The following is a 17,036-nucleotide window of genomic DNA, read 5'->3' as shown; positions in this document are numbered from 1 at the left end:
ATGAAGGGTTAACGTTCAATAATTTGAAGTATTGATTTCCCATCTTTAGGCGTCGGGAAACGGATGTATATATTAGTTAGTTATGAGGAAATAGGTGAGAATCGTGTGAGATGGCGCCTTCTGGCGCACCAAATATAATCCTACTCTATGTGGCGCACTCTCCAAAAACCTCCAGCAAGCTGCTGCTGTCGGTGTGAAATGTGGATTGTGTAAGTGGATGCAAATTACCATGTTTTGACGGAAGTTTTGATAACTGGTCTGTGGTTTAAGGTTTAAGAATTCAAAAAGGCTAGAACCCAGAGCCGTCAAGCAAGTTGAAAAAAAAAATTGACTGACAGTCGTCGATTTTTGTGTAAACTGTAATGTGTATTGTATTAGTTTTCGTGAAATTTTTACTGAAATTGTTGTGTTATATATTTACTAAAAAAACTTGCAATGAATATTCTTGATAATATCTATAAAAATGTGGGAGTTTTATTGAAATAATCTTAATTCAATGTCAAGATGAACCATTTCCTTTAATAACCTAACATAATGTTTATTTTTCTAGAGCCTACAAGAAAGCGAGAAGAACATTAAGTTTTGGGAAGAATATTTGCAGAATCTTACCTCGTTAGATTTTAATATATATTCTGATAAATTGACTGTGCCAATATTAGTACCAATAGGCAACAAGATATTGTTTAGAGGATCTCTTAAGCATACAAATGAAGTAACTGTTGCTTTAGGTGCTGATTATTTCACTAAATGTTCTACAAACCAAGCTGAAGTATTGCGGCAACATAGAATAAAAGGTACGAGTTCTATAGAGTTCATTTTATTATGTGTCTCAATTTTTTTGTAATTTGTTTGAAACCTGTCCTGTCACCATTTGTAAACTTATGGTACTATGTTAAAACCTGCACAGAATGCCAATATCAACTCTATACAGTTTCAGCACAATCAGATGAAATATGTGCAAACACTATCGTAGAACAAACCAATTTATTTTTATATATATTATAGAAACTAGCTTATACTCGTGGTTTCATCCCTGTGGACTACACAAATTTCAAACCCCTATTTTACCCCCTTAGGGGTTGAATTTTAAAAAATCTTTTCTCTGCAGATGTCTGTGTCATAATAGCTATCTGCGTGCCTTATTTCAGCCCGATCTATCTAGTAGTTTGAGCTATGCATTTATAGATCAGTCAGTCACCTTTTTCTTTTATCAAATATTTAGATTACATTGCATACTGTAAATCATAATTATTTACATATTTGCTACCGAAATCTTATCATTGTAATAATGTTTCCACTCTGCCAGGTTTAAATACAGGGTCTACTTATCATACTATACATATTTAATTGAGTACAAGATTTTATTGAGCAAAAAAAAAACAAGTAGCTAAGATGTAAACTTTCCTTTGTATAAATTTAACTAAATCAAATAATTATTCTCTTAATAAATGTAATATAAAACTCAAAGCTAGTCTTATCTTATTATTGGTACAATGTAATGTTATGTATTACAGATGCAAAATCAAAACTTGAAGCATTCAATAAAGAAAGGGACTATCTTGAAAGTCAAATATCTTTTAGCAAAGGAATTATCAATGGAAATCAAGGGCAAGATATAATAGAAGAGTGTAGTGAAGAAGAAGATAAAGCTTGGAGGGAGAAGCATAGAGAAAAAGTGAGAGAATATTACAAAAATAGAGAAAAGAATGATGTAGAAAAAAGTAATGTTACTGATGAGGAGTTATGGACAAGATTGGAGGAACTTGAACTTCAGGAAGAATTAGAGAATGAAATGGCTCACAATGACAATCAAAATGAACTGGATGATAATGACAAAAATGAATATGACTCATTTATCATTAAGGAAGATGATGTCAGTAATATTCCGGCAGAACAAACTAATGATAGACAAGATGTACCGCAAATCACCCATAATTTTCCAAAGCACACTTCTAATGTTAATTTGCTATTACAAGTTATTGATAGGCAGAAAATGCTTGAGGAAAAACTGTCTGAACTAAAAAATAGAGAGAAAGTTCAAACCAAAACAGAAAGTGACCTATTGTCCAGGCTGGATGAGATGGAACAGCTGGATGAGTTAGAGGATGAAATGGATAGGTAAAGAAAAAACTTATTGTTACTTAACTAGGCTGATTTGCAAAAGATTGTTGATTCAAATTATTCAAACTTAAACTTCTAAATTAAGTTATAAAATAGTTGACAAAATAAATTCAAAAATTGATTTGCTTGAATAAATCCACTGTTTGATTTCGTCAAATTTACTTAATACAATATTATTTTCAGGTTAGATGATATAATACTGGAAGATGAGGAAGGTATGGAAAATTTTCTCAAAAGTGACAATTCAGCTAGAATTACGAGAAGTGTTTCATTTGCTGATCAAGATGACAGTGAAACAATAGAAATAACTTTCCAACATTCAAATATAGAACCGTGTAAAGAAGCTTATGATCCTGAAAAGGGTATTTTAAAACCGACTGATATTTATAAAGCCTATTCAACATTATTTGGACATGAGACAACTTCTATACTTAAAAAATCTAAATATGAGAACTTTTCAGTAGATAATGTCTATGAAGATGAAGCTGCAAAACCAACTGAAGTTCCTCAATATGCAAGTGAAGTAGATGATACTCTAAAAACTATTATTATTAAAGATGTAGTTGAAAAATCAGATACCAATGGAAATAAAGTACAGTATGATACTAGACCATCAAGTTTATTTAAAAAGAAGAGGCAGCAACAGAAATCTTAATGTACCTACAATAAAGTTTTTCTGTTATACAAAAGTCAATTATATTTTATTTTTCTGAAAATCTAGAAATGCTACGCTTTTCTGTACTTATTAGTGGTAAAGAAAGAGGAACTGAAGGCCTAAGGAGTCTTGAGATTCGCACCGATCAATGCATTGTTCCATAGACAAGATTATAGCTGTGTTATTATTGCTCTGTGGTAAAAATAAAATGGTTAGGCTCAAACGAGCTAGAACTCAGAGCCTTAAAACCAGTTGGACATGTGGACATTAACCTAGTCTGTGGTGACAGCTGTTTGTTATTATCAATTTGTCAGATTTTTAGGTTAGGATTAGTTTTTAAAAATTACAAAATAATAGAACATTAGAAATAAAAAAGTAGAAAGGAACACAAAGGATGTTGTCCCGTAATATAAGATTCTTGAGCCGACGATACTCTCAAGCGATTACATTTAGAACATCTGAGTCTTCACCTGTAAGTTATATTTTTCGTATTTGCAAGTACAAGTATATATTTAAAAGTATTGGTTTATAAATATTAATAGCGTCATCATGTTATCATAACGACTAGAAACCCCCCTTGATAATAATTAACGAACTGTGTATTTAATTAACAGGCTGACATACTTTTTTCATTTTAGATCCAGCAAAATGAAAATCATGTAGGCCTTTTCTACACTCTGAACAATGATTTATGCAAGCAACTGTTCGCACACGGTGGCTTACCCAAGAGCTTCATGAAACAGACTAAGACATTCACAGAGACTGCACTGATGGTCCGGCTCCCAGCTCTGGATATCATCAACTGTATTAAAGCCACAGACTTCAATAAACCGGCTATCAGATATGTGCTGTGTATCCTTTAATATCTTGGTTTAATTTTTGAAGTAGCCTGCCACTTTATAGATCCTATTGTAAATCATTTGTAAATTATCATGGTGCATTTGACGATTTAAAAGTACTTGTAAAAGTTTATCTGAATGAAAATATTTTTATTTTATTTCAAACCAGTCATAGATGCAATTTGATGCTTCAAAAGCACTTGTAAAAGTTTATTTGAATTTAAAAAATCTATTCTATTCATATTAAAAATAAAAAAAAGATTGTCTTTGTATGGTAAATAATAATAATTTGTTAGGATCTTCCTTAGCAATGTATCAGATGGTGACAAGGGAACAGGAAAGTCATTGACTCTAGCTCATTTGTTGCACTTTGCACATGAGGATGGCTTTCTTATTGTTCATATACCTTGGGGTAAGTGTTTTAATTACTAAAAAACTGTAGTAGAAACTGCTTATTGCCACAATTTATTGATTTTTCACCCTTAATGAAAGATTAAATGTGGGCATCGATTATAAATTATAGTAAAATGATGAACTTTTTATTACTCCAATGACACCAATTTTCTGTTATATTTTAAATTCATGAATATTAAGACAATAGATAATTTGCATTTTTCATCATCTTGTTGACCACATAGATTCTTTCTTAAGAACTTTATTTATGGCCCACCCCAAACTCACCTGGATTGAACAACAATATAATAATTATAGCCAATTACCATTAGTAATCATTTATGTATTTTGTGTAGTAATATATATATATATGCCAAAATATTTTTTCTAACTTTTGCACTGGTTCCAAGAATTACGCTGCACATATATACATACAAAATTCACATTCTCTTTTTTTAAATATAAGTATAGTACAGTAATATAGTTTAGATGAGTCATTTATCTTACAGTGTCAGAGTGGTTGCGGAGGGTGCCTCGACACAAAGAAATGTCCAACTCACAGACTAAGGAAGGTTATGTTGATATTCCCCTGGACGCTGCTGCCTGGCTGCTACACTTCAAGATGCAGAATCAAGTGCTCTTAAAAACTGGCGATGTAAGTTCATAAATTAATATCTTATAGTTTCAAGAATTTTTCAATTTTTATTTTCATCAAGTTGTAACTAATATAATAAATTAATGTTATTTGGTCAGTTGTAAAATGGTAAAACAATAGAATTTTAAGAAATCAATATTTAAAAAAAAAGCACAATTAATTAACTCAAAAAAGCATTGCAGCCACACAGACCCCTGTCAAAAACTTCTTATTTAGAACAAATAAACAACGCATATATTATCTTGTCTACATTACAGTTGAAAATATCAAAAGAGTATGTGTGGAGTAAACGAGAGAAGACAGAGGAAGGGGCGCCGCTAGCCGATCTAGTGGAGCATGGTATTGCAAGAGTGAAGTACGCATGTGACGTCATTGAAGTGCTCATCAAGGAGATTAAACTACTTTCCGAATCCAAGAAGTAGGTATTGCTATAAAAATAAACAGCATAAAATATAAGGATCCCAAAAAAAAAACAATAAAAAAATTGCATTAGTAATCTAAGGTTTACATCTTTATTAAAAAACAAAAGATAAATAGTGATTTGTTTTCACAGATGCAAGACTTTTGTAGCAATAGATGGTTTCAACAGTTTCTTCTACCCGCTGACGAGGCTCAGAACACCAACAAAGAAGAAGGTAACCCCGGAAGAAGTCAGTCTCACTGCACCGTTCATGGATATCACTAGAAATGACTGGGTTAGTTACTGATAGAATAAGTCAATAAGGGCTGATTTTTCAACTGCCATTGGCAAATAATCTTTGATTGAGGAATTGGTTTGATGTTTTGCCTTTTTTTTTAACTAGTTCAAAAACAGATTAGACAAACATTTAGAAAACTCGAAGCACTTCTGATATAGACGCATCAGCGAAAGCTGCTTAGTCTATTATGAATAATAATAATAATAATAATTTGTGTCTTTATTCCTACAACTAGACAATATCCAAGACTTTGTTCGCGTGGACTTAGATTTTAAAATCCTGTGGAAACTTACATTTTCCGGAATATGAATTAGCCCATGTCAGTCTCCAGGATGCAAGCTATCTCTGCACCAAATTTCTTAAAAATCGGTTAAATGGATGGGCCTTGAATTCCGTGGAACTCTTGATTTTTCAGGTTGAACAAGTAGCCTATGTCAGTCCCAAGATGTAAGTTGACTTTGTACCAAACATCAAAATTGGTTAAATAGATATTATAGTATGGATAATTGAAAAATCAGTACTAAAATATACATATAACTTTTGTATTATTTTAATTTATATTATATGAAAATTTAACTTTTACAGAGTAATGGAGTAGTGGTCCTCACAACAGATGTACTTGCAGTACCTGACGACCGCCAAGAAAACTACTTTCCTAAATATTTACTTTATCAAAAGGTAATTCAGATTTAAGTCTTGTATTTACTGCTTCTAATTACGATTTCAAACCATAAAAAAATTATTAATTGATGTTTTTAAATTTTTTGGGGTAAAAGTGTTAAAGTTTAATAAAAAATACTTTAAAAAATTTGTCATGTGCATAGAATAATATTTTAATGAAAATTATTTTTGCTCTCAGGGCTTTGAGCACTTGGATCCGTTTGTGCCTGTGGAAATAGGAAGGTACACTGAGAAAGAGTTCATGTCCTGTGCCAACTACTACAGAGACAGGCTGTGGCTGCGAGGGCCTCCAGAGCTGGAGAGTGAACTGAAACTAGCCAGCACCTGTAATCCTTACAATTTTATGGAACTGTGTGCTCCATTATAAATATTTATTACTTAGTTTTAATATACATGTAGCTGTTAATAGTTAAATGTTTTATTTTTATATCCTGTTCTCTTTAACCATAGATATTATGCTTACAAGCTGAGAATGGATTCACCATATTTGCTCTATAAGTCAAATGTCATGTCAAAAGTATGGGAGTGCTGATATAGCACTGGGAAAACCCATAGCTCAAGAAAAGAAAAAGAACCCTTGGTAAACCATACTTTTGATATGACAATTGACAAAGAGAGTTGTGACAGCTAGTGAGGAGGGTGTGGGTTATGGTAAGGTGACAGTTTTCCTTAAAACAAAATCTTGATGTGGCTATCACCACACTAAGTCACAAGAGTAAATAAATAAGAAATTTAGTCTTAGAAAGTGTATTTCACATTGATGATATTTTTGAATTAAAAACAATCTAGCAAGAATAATAAAATAAGCTAAATGTAGAACATTTTCACATCATAGATGGAGGCCATGACTTACAATGATATTAAATTAATAAGAAAAAGAAAACAACAAAACAAACTGATTTAATAATTTACTTTGCCATATACATAATATCTACAGTACACTTAATGGAATCTTAAACTTTGTAGCCGACAATGTGGCGTTTTCCGATGCACTCTCCCACATAAAACCAGAAGATCACCTCCATTCCAACAAGAGTGTTAAGTGTAGCTTGCTTGACTGTCTGGTTCTTCCATGCACCGGTTCTGGCGCTAGTCATAAGTTTACCGATACCAGCCTTGATCTGTGGGATATCGCTAAGTTTGGGAGGTGTCAGTTCTACCTTGGCATATTGTAAAAATATGTTGAACTTTGGCCTGGCTGCTGCAAGAGCCGCTGTAACAATGTAATATTTTATTGATATCTAATATTAATGTCTACAACAGAAGTTACATTAATTAATTAAGTATCGATCGAAATAAAAACATAACCTACTAGACATTACATAACTTTAAGAAAATATAAAAAGTTACGATGAAACTTACAGTTAACTAGTGAGGGTAATTTAGCAGCTGCAGCCATAGTTCTTATTTACTGTAATTAATTAAAACAATTGATAATTTTGTTCCAGTTTTAAGTTTTGATTCAGGAATTTAAATGTACTTCCACAGACAAATAACCTTGGAAAATTTTGCTCAAACCTCAATGTCCATTTTCCAACATCACAGATGAATAACCTTCAATAAAAGCTTATTGGGTGAAACCTGTGCTTAGTGGTTAACCAATATTTGGACCAATTCAGTTTAACATCAATTTTTGAGGGACTTTTCACATTGAATGGATCGAAGTTAGTTATCTGTGGGAGCTACCAATGAGAATATAAACACTTGTCAATTACGTTGACCATTTCTGTCAAATAGAAATTGACAATTTGTTCAAAAAAAAAGTGGAAGCCGGCTTTAGAGAAATGAAATTATTAAAATTCCAATTAGTAAGAGAACAATAACACATAAACATTGAATTTTCAAATAAATAGAGGCTAAGTTTTTCTTTACAAAAGCTAAAATGATCCGTTATGGTGAGTATTAGTATACTTTTGAACTAAGTTCCATAACAGCGTGGCTGCAATGTTCAACAAAATTTCTATTTTTCAAGAGCAGGCTATTATTTTCTAACAATGCTTACTTAATTTTAGGTATAGCGTTCCTCCTTGTATGTTTACGTGTAATTATAATTCGTGTATGTACATTTTAAGGCCACGTCATTCCGAGCGTAGCGCCGGCATTATCGATATTTAAAGTGAATTTTTAAGCATTTTACAAGCTATAGTGATTGCAACACGTAGATCCATACTAGTGAATTTGTGTATCGCTCAAGAACCTCTAAATTTTCGATAAAAATTGTTTTATTGAAAATAAATACAGTAGAGCCTCGATCATCCGAACTACCAAAAAGTAACCCCTGTTCGGACTCACGGAGCGTTCGGATTACAGTATGTTAAAAAAATGCAAATATATTTTGACAAAAAATATTTATTCAGGTACTATAAAACACATATTTAAACCACAAAATACGTTACTTATTCATAAAGTCATCAATTTTAGTTTGGCGGGTTCTATTTATTGACCAAAAAAAGGCTTTGTCCCTCAAATTACGCAGCATCATCTTTTCGGATAAAGACAAGTCATTTTCATCAGCCCAATCTAAACAAGTGTTCAGTGCTGATATAGCTTGTGAATGAGGAATTTTCTTGACGTTTAAAGCTGAAGTATTGTCAACAAAAGACTCGTCATTCCCAGACTCGTCAGTCTCTTGGGTAACAAAATATAAGATCAGCGGTCACTGTAAGGGAGAGAGAGGGGCAGTCGGCAGTTCGGATTACAGCGGCGTTCGGATTATTCAGAATACGGATTATCGAGGCTCTACTGTATTCACATTTTCATTGAGACAAAATCTTAATTACTTACTAATCTCAGGAAAAATATGTAATCAGCTCACTCATACTGGTGCAGCCTGTTAAATATATCTAAGCTTTACATTCTCTATTAAGTGGATTGTCCTCTTACAATACTTGTGGGCAATTCTATTAAATGCCTTTTACTAATGCCCCTTTTAACATTTCAGCGTTACCAGTGTTAAGCGTGTTAGTCCTAAGTAATGCAATATTGCAAGGAACAGTAGATGTAAAGCGGCTGCAAGGAATCTTGGAGGAAGGTGCGAAGAGCAAAGATGCTGGTGTATTGTACTACTCCCTCAAAGGCCTGACGTTGCTAAAGGCTCCCATACCAGATGTCTGTGATGTATGTTTTTATAATCTATTTTTTCATCCCAACAAATCAATATCTTTTTATTTAAGTCTAGTGTCTGTTATTTAAATAATGATTTTTCTGCACAATAATATACTGCCTCCACTCGCAGTTCACAGCTATGGGGTAAATAGCCCTTGGTCTCCCATTGATATTGAAATAGTTTGGTAGCAGTAGCTATATGAAGGTGGAAATGCACAGTGAAAATCTTTTCTCCTTTCTTTGATGTTTCTTGTCAGAAGACTGAAAATGATTCAGAATGTTTTAGAATAGACTCATTACTAGAACTGAAATATACTAGTGGGTGGCAGCAGATGTATGAACATCACAGATCAGATTGTTCTAAAAAATTGCAATAAAAACCAAATAAAATTCATAGTATTTCTGAAAACAGCAACAACACAACCTACCCTTAATATAGGAACCTACATTAAGGACTTTATTGATAATGAAAATTTTGATTTTTCATTGCAAGAATGATGTTGTTTGCAGGTTATATCAAAAATCAACATTGATCTCCAGAGTATTGAACAAGTGTTCTATCTCACCAATGCAGCACAGCTAAGTGGTTGTCAGAACTTCCTCAAGCCTGATATCCTAGGACCCCCCGTGGCTACTCTAGACAAGAAGGATGCGACACTGGCAGACATCTATCATGCTATTTATTCAATGAAAGCTTTGGGCAAGGGTACAGTGTATGACAGAGAGGATTCTTTGAAGAATCTCATCCAGATTTTGAAAAAGGATGACACTCCAGCTAAGTATGTTGAAATAACTGTTATGGCATATAAGATGTATCTGGTTATGGACAATATTGATCAAAATCACTATTTTGCTTAACAATACTTATATTTAGTGGTTTTTTAAAGTTAAATTCATGCTTTGTTGCAATGTTCATTTCTTACATTTTCTCTACTTCATATACAGTGTAATAACAGTGTATATCTGAGTTGTGTAATATCCCACATATTGTGGGCTGTAAGCCCAATTATTTTAAGTTTTTTCTGTTTTTTTCAGGTTATTTCATGTTTTGTGTGTAATAAAGTTTTATCTATCTATCTATTCTCACAGCTATGGCTACGTGTTCGCGATGTGTGAACACATGGGGTGCGCCGCGTGGACGGCCGCGCACGCTGAGAGCGCGCTGCTGGCGGCTGACGAGACAGACTCCAAGGTGCTGCACTTCGACGGAGGCCTTCCTGTCACCTCCTTTGTGCTGTCCACCATCCTCAGGTGAACTCTTATTTTGGTACTCATTGTACAGTGGCGTAGTGTAGGTTTTCATTGCCAGGGGCCTACTAAAAATTTGCGGCCTCATTATTATTAGTTTAAAGTTTAAATACTTTATTCAACGGACCTAACATACATCGTACAGCTTATTGAGAGTCAAGATAAATTAAGTATAATGGACTAGTGGTACTTCGGAAGAAACATACATTTATTGGGAGAAATTGCGTAAGAAACTCACAGGAAGTTTATCTTTTAAAATGTTTAAAAGGCATAAATAACTAACCTAACATTATAACCATAATAACAAGTATTCAAGTATTTATTTGCCAATAGAGTGTACAATAGGATCTTAAATTATACATAGAGCTCATTGCTTAGCAACCTTAATTACAAAAAAGTATAACTAGAGTAGAGTTAAGTTAACTTACTAATACAGTAGAGCCTCGATAATCCGTACTCTGAATAATCCGAACGCCGCTGTAATCCGAACTGCCGACTGCCCCTCTCTCCCTTACCGTGACCGCTGATCTTATATTTTGTTACGCAAGAGACTGACGAGTCTGGGAATGACGAGTCTTTTGTTGACAATACTTCAGCTTTAAACGTCAAGAAAATTCCTCATTCACAAGCTATATCAGCACTGAATACTTGTTTAGATTGGGCTGATGAAAATGACTTGTCTTTATCCGAAAAGATGATGCTGCGTAATTTGAGGGACAAAGCCTTTTTTTGGTCAATAAATAGAACCCGCCAAACTAAAATTGATGACTTTATGAATAAGTAACATACTTTGTGGTTTAAATATGTGTTTTATAGTACCTGAATAAATATTTTTTGTCAAAATATATTTGCATTTTTTTTAACATACTGTAATCCGAACGCTCCGTGAGTCCGAACAGGGGTTATTTTTTGGTAGTTCGGATTATCGAGGCTCTACTGTATTAAAATAAATAAAAAGTTGTACTTACTTAGAATTTATAACTTAAAAAATTCGGCTGTAACAATCAGTGAACTAAACTAAAATGATTAGTTTACTTTACTGATTGTTACAGCAGAATTAGCCACAATTTCTAATTGGATAATATCAATACCATAGTATAATATTTTCTTACTTTGTTCTATTACCTGATCTATTATAATATCTTAACTTAGTTAATTAGTACTTTAATTAGTTAAAGTATTCAAATCGCTACAGTACAAAAAAACCGGAGACCTATGGGGAATTTCAGTAAAAGTAATCAGCAATATTATTGATATTGTTGCTCCATATCTTGCTCTAATCTTTAATGAGTCCGTAGATTCAGGATCCTTTCCAGATCTTATGAAATACAGTAAATTAATTCCTCTTTTTAAATCGGGTAGTAAAACTGACCCAAATAATTACAGGCCAATTTCAATTTTACCGACTTTTAGCAAGATATTTGAAAAAATTATGCTCAACCAACTGCTCCAGCACTTTAATCTGAATAAATTACTTCATTCGGAGCAGTATGGTTTTACTAAAGGTCGATCAACAATCGATGCGGGCACAATGCTTTTAAAGCATATATTGGATGCATGGGAGAACTCACAGAATGCTATTGGAATTTTCTGTGATTTGTCTAAAGCATTCGATTGCGTTTCGCATGAGACTCTCTTGGCTAAATTGAACCACTATGGAATCAAAGACTCTGCGCTTAGTCTCATTGCGTCCTACCTCAGTGATCGTATACAAACTGTATGTGTAAATGATGTGAAGTCATCCGGATCAGCCTCACTAATGGGTGTTCCACAAGGCTCTATCTTAGGTCCCTTCATGTTTTTGGTATATATAAACGATTTACCATATTTCGTCCAAAATGATTGCGATATTGTACTATTTGCTGATGATACGTCTTTGATTTTTAAAGTCGATAGAAATTATAATAATTTTGACGATGTAAATAGAACCATATCGCAGGTTACTCATTGGTTTACTGTTAATAATTTGCTTTTAAATGCAAAGAAAACTAAGTGTGTCGAATTCGCATTGCCCAATACTAAGACGGCAAATGATTTTAATTTAATGGTAAATAATGATATGTTGAAAGTAGAAGAAACTACCGTGTTCCTAGGGATAACTTTAGATGCAAAGCTTCAATGGAACGCCCATATATCAACACTTGCTGGTAAACTCAGCTCTGCTGCTTACGCTGTTAGAAGGATTCGACAGATAACTGATGTGGAAACTGCAAAAATTGTATATTTTGCCTATTTTCACAGTATTATGTCTTACGGAATCTTACTATGGGGTAAAGCGGCAGATATTGGAAAAATTTTCGTATTACAAAAAAGGGCAATACGCGCAATCTATAATTTAAAACCGCGCGATTCCCTACGAGAGAAATTTAAGGAAATAGGTATTCTTACAGTAGCTTCTCAATATATTTACGCTAATATAATTTTTGTACGACAAAACATTCATAGTTACAAAAAAATCGGTGGTTTCCACGACCGGCAAACTAGAAACCGTAATAGGCTCGCATATCCTACGCTCCGCCTCAGGAAAGTGGGAAAATCGTTTGTGGGAATGAGTGTAATATTTTATAATAAAATTCCACAATCAATTTTAGACTTGCCTTTACACAAGTTTAAAAAATCTATTAAAAGTATGCTCCTGGAAAAAGCTTATTATACAATCGAAGATTATGTAAATGACAAAAAAGCTTGGATTTGATTCGCTCCAGCAATATACGGCGCTGCAATTGCTTGTATACAGTATGGCATATTATTGTAAATTGTACATTTGAAAAGAGCAACCGCCGAGTTTCTTGCTGGTTCTTCTCGGTAGGAACAGCATTCCAAACCAGTGGTAGATTATTTTGACGATTCAAAAGCACTTGTAAAAGTTTAATTGAATAAAAATAATTTGAATTTGAATTTGAATTTATCTATTTACTGATTTTTATAAAATTTGACATACTGTAATTGACTCCTAATTTTGTTTGACATTAATTTAATTTAATTTATTTTGTTTAAGTACCTTAAAATATTTGCACACTATTAATTTAGTAAAAAGTTAAGGCATCTAATTATAAATTTTCATCTTTCTTGTACCAACTTTCTAGCAAATAAATTATCTTATCTTAATGTTGTTTTGCATAGAACATACAAGAGCCTGAAGAAGCCGTCGCCGCTAACGGAGGAGCAGCGCTACAAGTTCGCGGCGTACCTACTGTCGCGTCGCTCCGTCACGTCACCACGCGGCGCCGCCTTACTGCTTGAAGCAGCTATGCACCTTGCGGATGAACAGGTTCTCTTTCCTTTCTTTAAGAACTTTCATATCTTCTTTAATAACTGTCTTTTCTTTCTTTCACCACTTTCTGACATTCTTTCACAATTTTCCATTTCTTCACAACTATATTACCTTCTTTCACAACTTTCTTTCTCTTCTTTCACAACTATACCACTTTTTTCACAACTCTTTCCTTTCTTTTTCAATTTTATCTCTTTCCTTATTTATATATTTTTTGCCCTGGTCTGAAATTTTTACATGGCATTTTTAGTTGTTTTTTTTTTTTGTCCCCAGCCAACACCAATCAGCATAGTATTCAAAGACAAGAAATACATCACATCCGAATCAGATACTATCGAGTTTTCAGTCACCGACCTGATCGGGAGACCAGTCCCCAATCTCAAACCTGAAGAAGTTGTAGCCCAATCTGGGACTCGCTTGGCTGATGATGTGGTTGTGTTGTCCAAACAACCGTTAACCCAGAAGCCGAACGAGCAGACGACTTTCGTCCTTAATCTGAGTAAGATTAAGGCTCAACACGGCTTGTACAAGATATCTTTGAGTGCTGGTGCCAAATCTGCCAACTTTAATGTGGCGGTGTTGGGTGAAATAGTGGTGTCGAGTGTGGAGATTGGAGTGGGTGATGTGGATGGGACGACCAGCCCCAAGCTAACTACTGTGATGTACCCTAACAAGTTGGCTGAGAAACTGCAGGCCGATCATTTGCAGAAGTAAGTTTTTTTTTTAGGGGTTCTTTACCCCCGTTTACCGTTTTTTTTAGAGGGGTTCGAACTTGAAGGGTGCCTATGGGACCCTGTTACTAAGCCTCTGCTGTTCATACTTCCACCTGTCTGTCTATCAGCAAGCTGTATCTGGTGAACCTATTAAGGTAGATAGGTGAAATTTCCAGAGTGTGTATGTCTATTGCCGCTATAACAACAAATAATAAAAACCTAACTGGTGAATTTCAAAGTGGCAGCCACACAAGTAAAAAATTAAAAAGTACAAGAGCCTGGCGTGCGCGAGTCTGACTCGCACTTCACTGGTTTTTGTTGTAGTTATATAAATTTGTAGTTGTAATAGAGCGTGAGGAATTGTGAAATCAAAACTTTAATCCATACCACTAATATAAATGCGAATGTCTGTCTGCTGCTGGCCTTTCTATGGCCCATTCGTTTAACCGATTTTGGCGCGGTACAATTTTAATATTTATAATAGGTATAATTATAATAACAAAGGCCAACAAAGGTGTTACATCTCGGGGCCAGACATATAGGATTCATTCCCCAAATAGTTCTCTCACAGAACGTCTAAAATCCACATGAATGAAGTTGCGACCATCGTCTACCTGGTACAGTGACATAGACTACTTTGTATTCTGGAAAATCAACAAGTTCCAGTGGGGTATTTAATTGAATTTTTTTTGCAGAGTGAGCCTGAAGTTCACTGTGCGCGACAAATTCAACAAACCAGTGCTAGTGCAGCAGGCGTTTATACGTGTCGCGCCGCTCTCAGGGCAGGAGGAGGCCATCTACGTCGCCGAACCCGATAACTCCAAGACGTACAAAGTTGACTTGGTAAGATAAACTATTAATTTCATTGCTCAAAATAAAAGTGTATATGTATATACAAGAAACGAGCTATATATAGTATAATATCACTACTATGTACATCATAATATAAGAAGTTTCCGATAGAGTTTAGAAGTTAAGGATACTTGTTGTTAAGGAGTCTGTTCTTTTTCTCAGTATATTTTTTCTTTGTGTTTTTATTTTATTCGTCATTGTTATTTCATTGATTTATATTGATGTGTTTGAACAGAACGTGGGCGCGATATCCAAGCACCTGAGCAACGTGAACGGTGTGTACTCGGTGACGCTGCTGCTGGGCGACAGCGCGGTCGCCGCGCCCGTCGCCTGGCACCTCGCCGACCTCGCGCTGCACTTCGGCAAGGACGCCAATGCGCTCGGTTAGTTTCGCACATTACACCAACATTACACCATCATCACAGCGGCACCAGCAGTCAATTCAATCTCTTACTTTCAATACCGCCACATTTGTAGTCGTCCTGATCAACGCATCGCCGGCCTACCTACTGTACACAAGTCTTCTTTCAGATGAAAAGGATTTGAGCCATAGTCTGAAGCTGGCCAAGTGCAGATTGACGTACTTCAAACTTCTTTGATAAAATTGTGGAGATCTCTCAGGCATGCGGTGGTTTCCTTCACTGTTAACACCAATGATATTTAATTGCTTAAAAAGCGCATAACTCCGAAAAGCTAGAGGTACGTGCTCGGGATTGAACCCCCGACATGCCGAATAGGAGCACTGAATTATTATCAATACATTTCATTAGGAGAATCAGTGAAGTCGGCTCCAGTCGGCAGCGCGTACCGCGGCCCGCTGCCGGAAGTGTCGCACACGTTCCGCGAGGCGGAAGCGCGGCCGCCGCGCCTCGTGTCGGACGTGTTCGCGTGCGCGTGCGCCGCGCCGCTGCTGCTGCTGCTGATCCTGTGGGCGCGGCTCGGACTCAACTTCTCCCTGTTCCCGTTCTCGCCCAGTGCGCTGCTCTTCCACGCGGGGCTCGGAGGTAAAACAAAGTCGGCTCCAGTCCGGAAAAAAACGGCCAAGTGCGAGTCGGACTCGCGCATCGCGGGCTGCGTACTAGGGTATATTTTCTGACATTTTGCACGATAAATCAAAAACTATTATGCATCAAAACAAATAAAAATCTGTTTGAGACGGTACAAGTAAAGCCCTTTTTTTTGATTCACGGTTTTTGGTTTTTTTCCTTTACTTGTACTATAAGACTTACCCAGCTGCCTAATTTCATGATTTTAGGTCAATGGGAAGGGAAGAATCCTATAGGTTTACTTGACAGACACAATGGGCAGACAGACAGACAACAAAGTGATCTTATAATATAAGGGTTCCGTTTTTCCTTTAGAGGTACCCTAAAAAGGTTAAAACTATTTTCGTCTCCTGCAAATATCCTTTTGGCTGCCGCTATTGTAACTAGAGTTAACAATGTATACCATTTTGCCAGGTTCGCTGTCGCTGTACGCGCTGCTGTGGCTGCAGCTGTCCATGTTCGACACGCTGCGCTACCTGCTGCCCGCCGCCGCGCTCACCTTCCTGTCCGGCCACCGCCTGCTGCGCCGCCTCGCGCAACAGAAAACTGTGCGCTGATGCGCGTACATAACTATAATTATAATAATATAAATAAATAATTATGTGATTTAATGAGTATATTTTGTTTTATTTGAGACTGTCTTGAATCGCAATTGAATAGAGTCAACCACGTTCGGGGGGGTAGTGGGTATAATCTGACCAAGAATGACGGCGCGGCGTAATGAACTTGAGCTCGTATTCGAGTCTGCAAGTTACG

At 35.5% G+C, this 17,036-nt stretch overlaps 1 protein-coding gene across 1 annotated transcript; it reads left to right on the top strand.

Annotated features, from left to right (window-relative positions):
* Nucleotides 1-321: 321 nt before the first annotated feature.
* Nucleotides 322-16,897, top strand: LOC123872862. Its single transcript, XM_045917459.1, has 21 exons — nucleotides 322-465; nucleotides 551-794; nucleotides 1,515-2,118; nucleotides 2,305-2,773; nucleotides 3,415-3,628; nucleotides 3,935-4,027; nucleotides 4,518-4,663; nucleotides 4,921-5,081; nucleotides 5,217-5,358; nucleotides 5,947-6,039; nucleotides 6,221-6,368; nucleotides 7,009-7,116; nucleotides 8,993-9,159; nucleotides 9,658-9,926; nucleotides 10,237-10,398; nucleotides 13,519-13,666; nucleotides 13,943-14,379; nucleotides 15,078-15,225; nucleotides 15,470-15,617; nucleotides 16,005-16,238; nucleotides 16,695-16,897. The coding sequence occupies exons 1-21, from the start codon at nucleotides 436-438 to the stop codon at nucleotides 16,835-16,837; spliced, it is 4,308 nt and encodes a 1,435-aa protein (XP_045773415.1). The 5' UTR covers nucleotides 322-435; the 3' UTR covers nucleotides 16,838-16,897.
* Nucleotides 16,898-17,036: the final 139 nt, after the last annotated feature.

The sequence above is a fragment of the Maniola jurtina genome, chromosome 2, assembly GCF_905333055.1.
Source record: "Maniola jurtina chromosome 2, ilManJurt1.1, whole genome shotgun sequence".
Taxonomy (NCBI): domain Eukaryota; kingdom Metazoa; phylum Arthropoda; class Insecta; order Lepidoptera; family Nymphalidae; genus Maniola; species Maniola jurtina.
The sequence above is the reverse complement of the archived record's forward strand: the minus strand, read 5'-3'. Positions and strand labels throughout refer to the sequence as shown.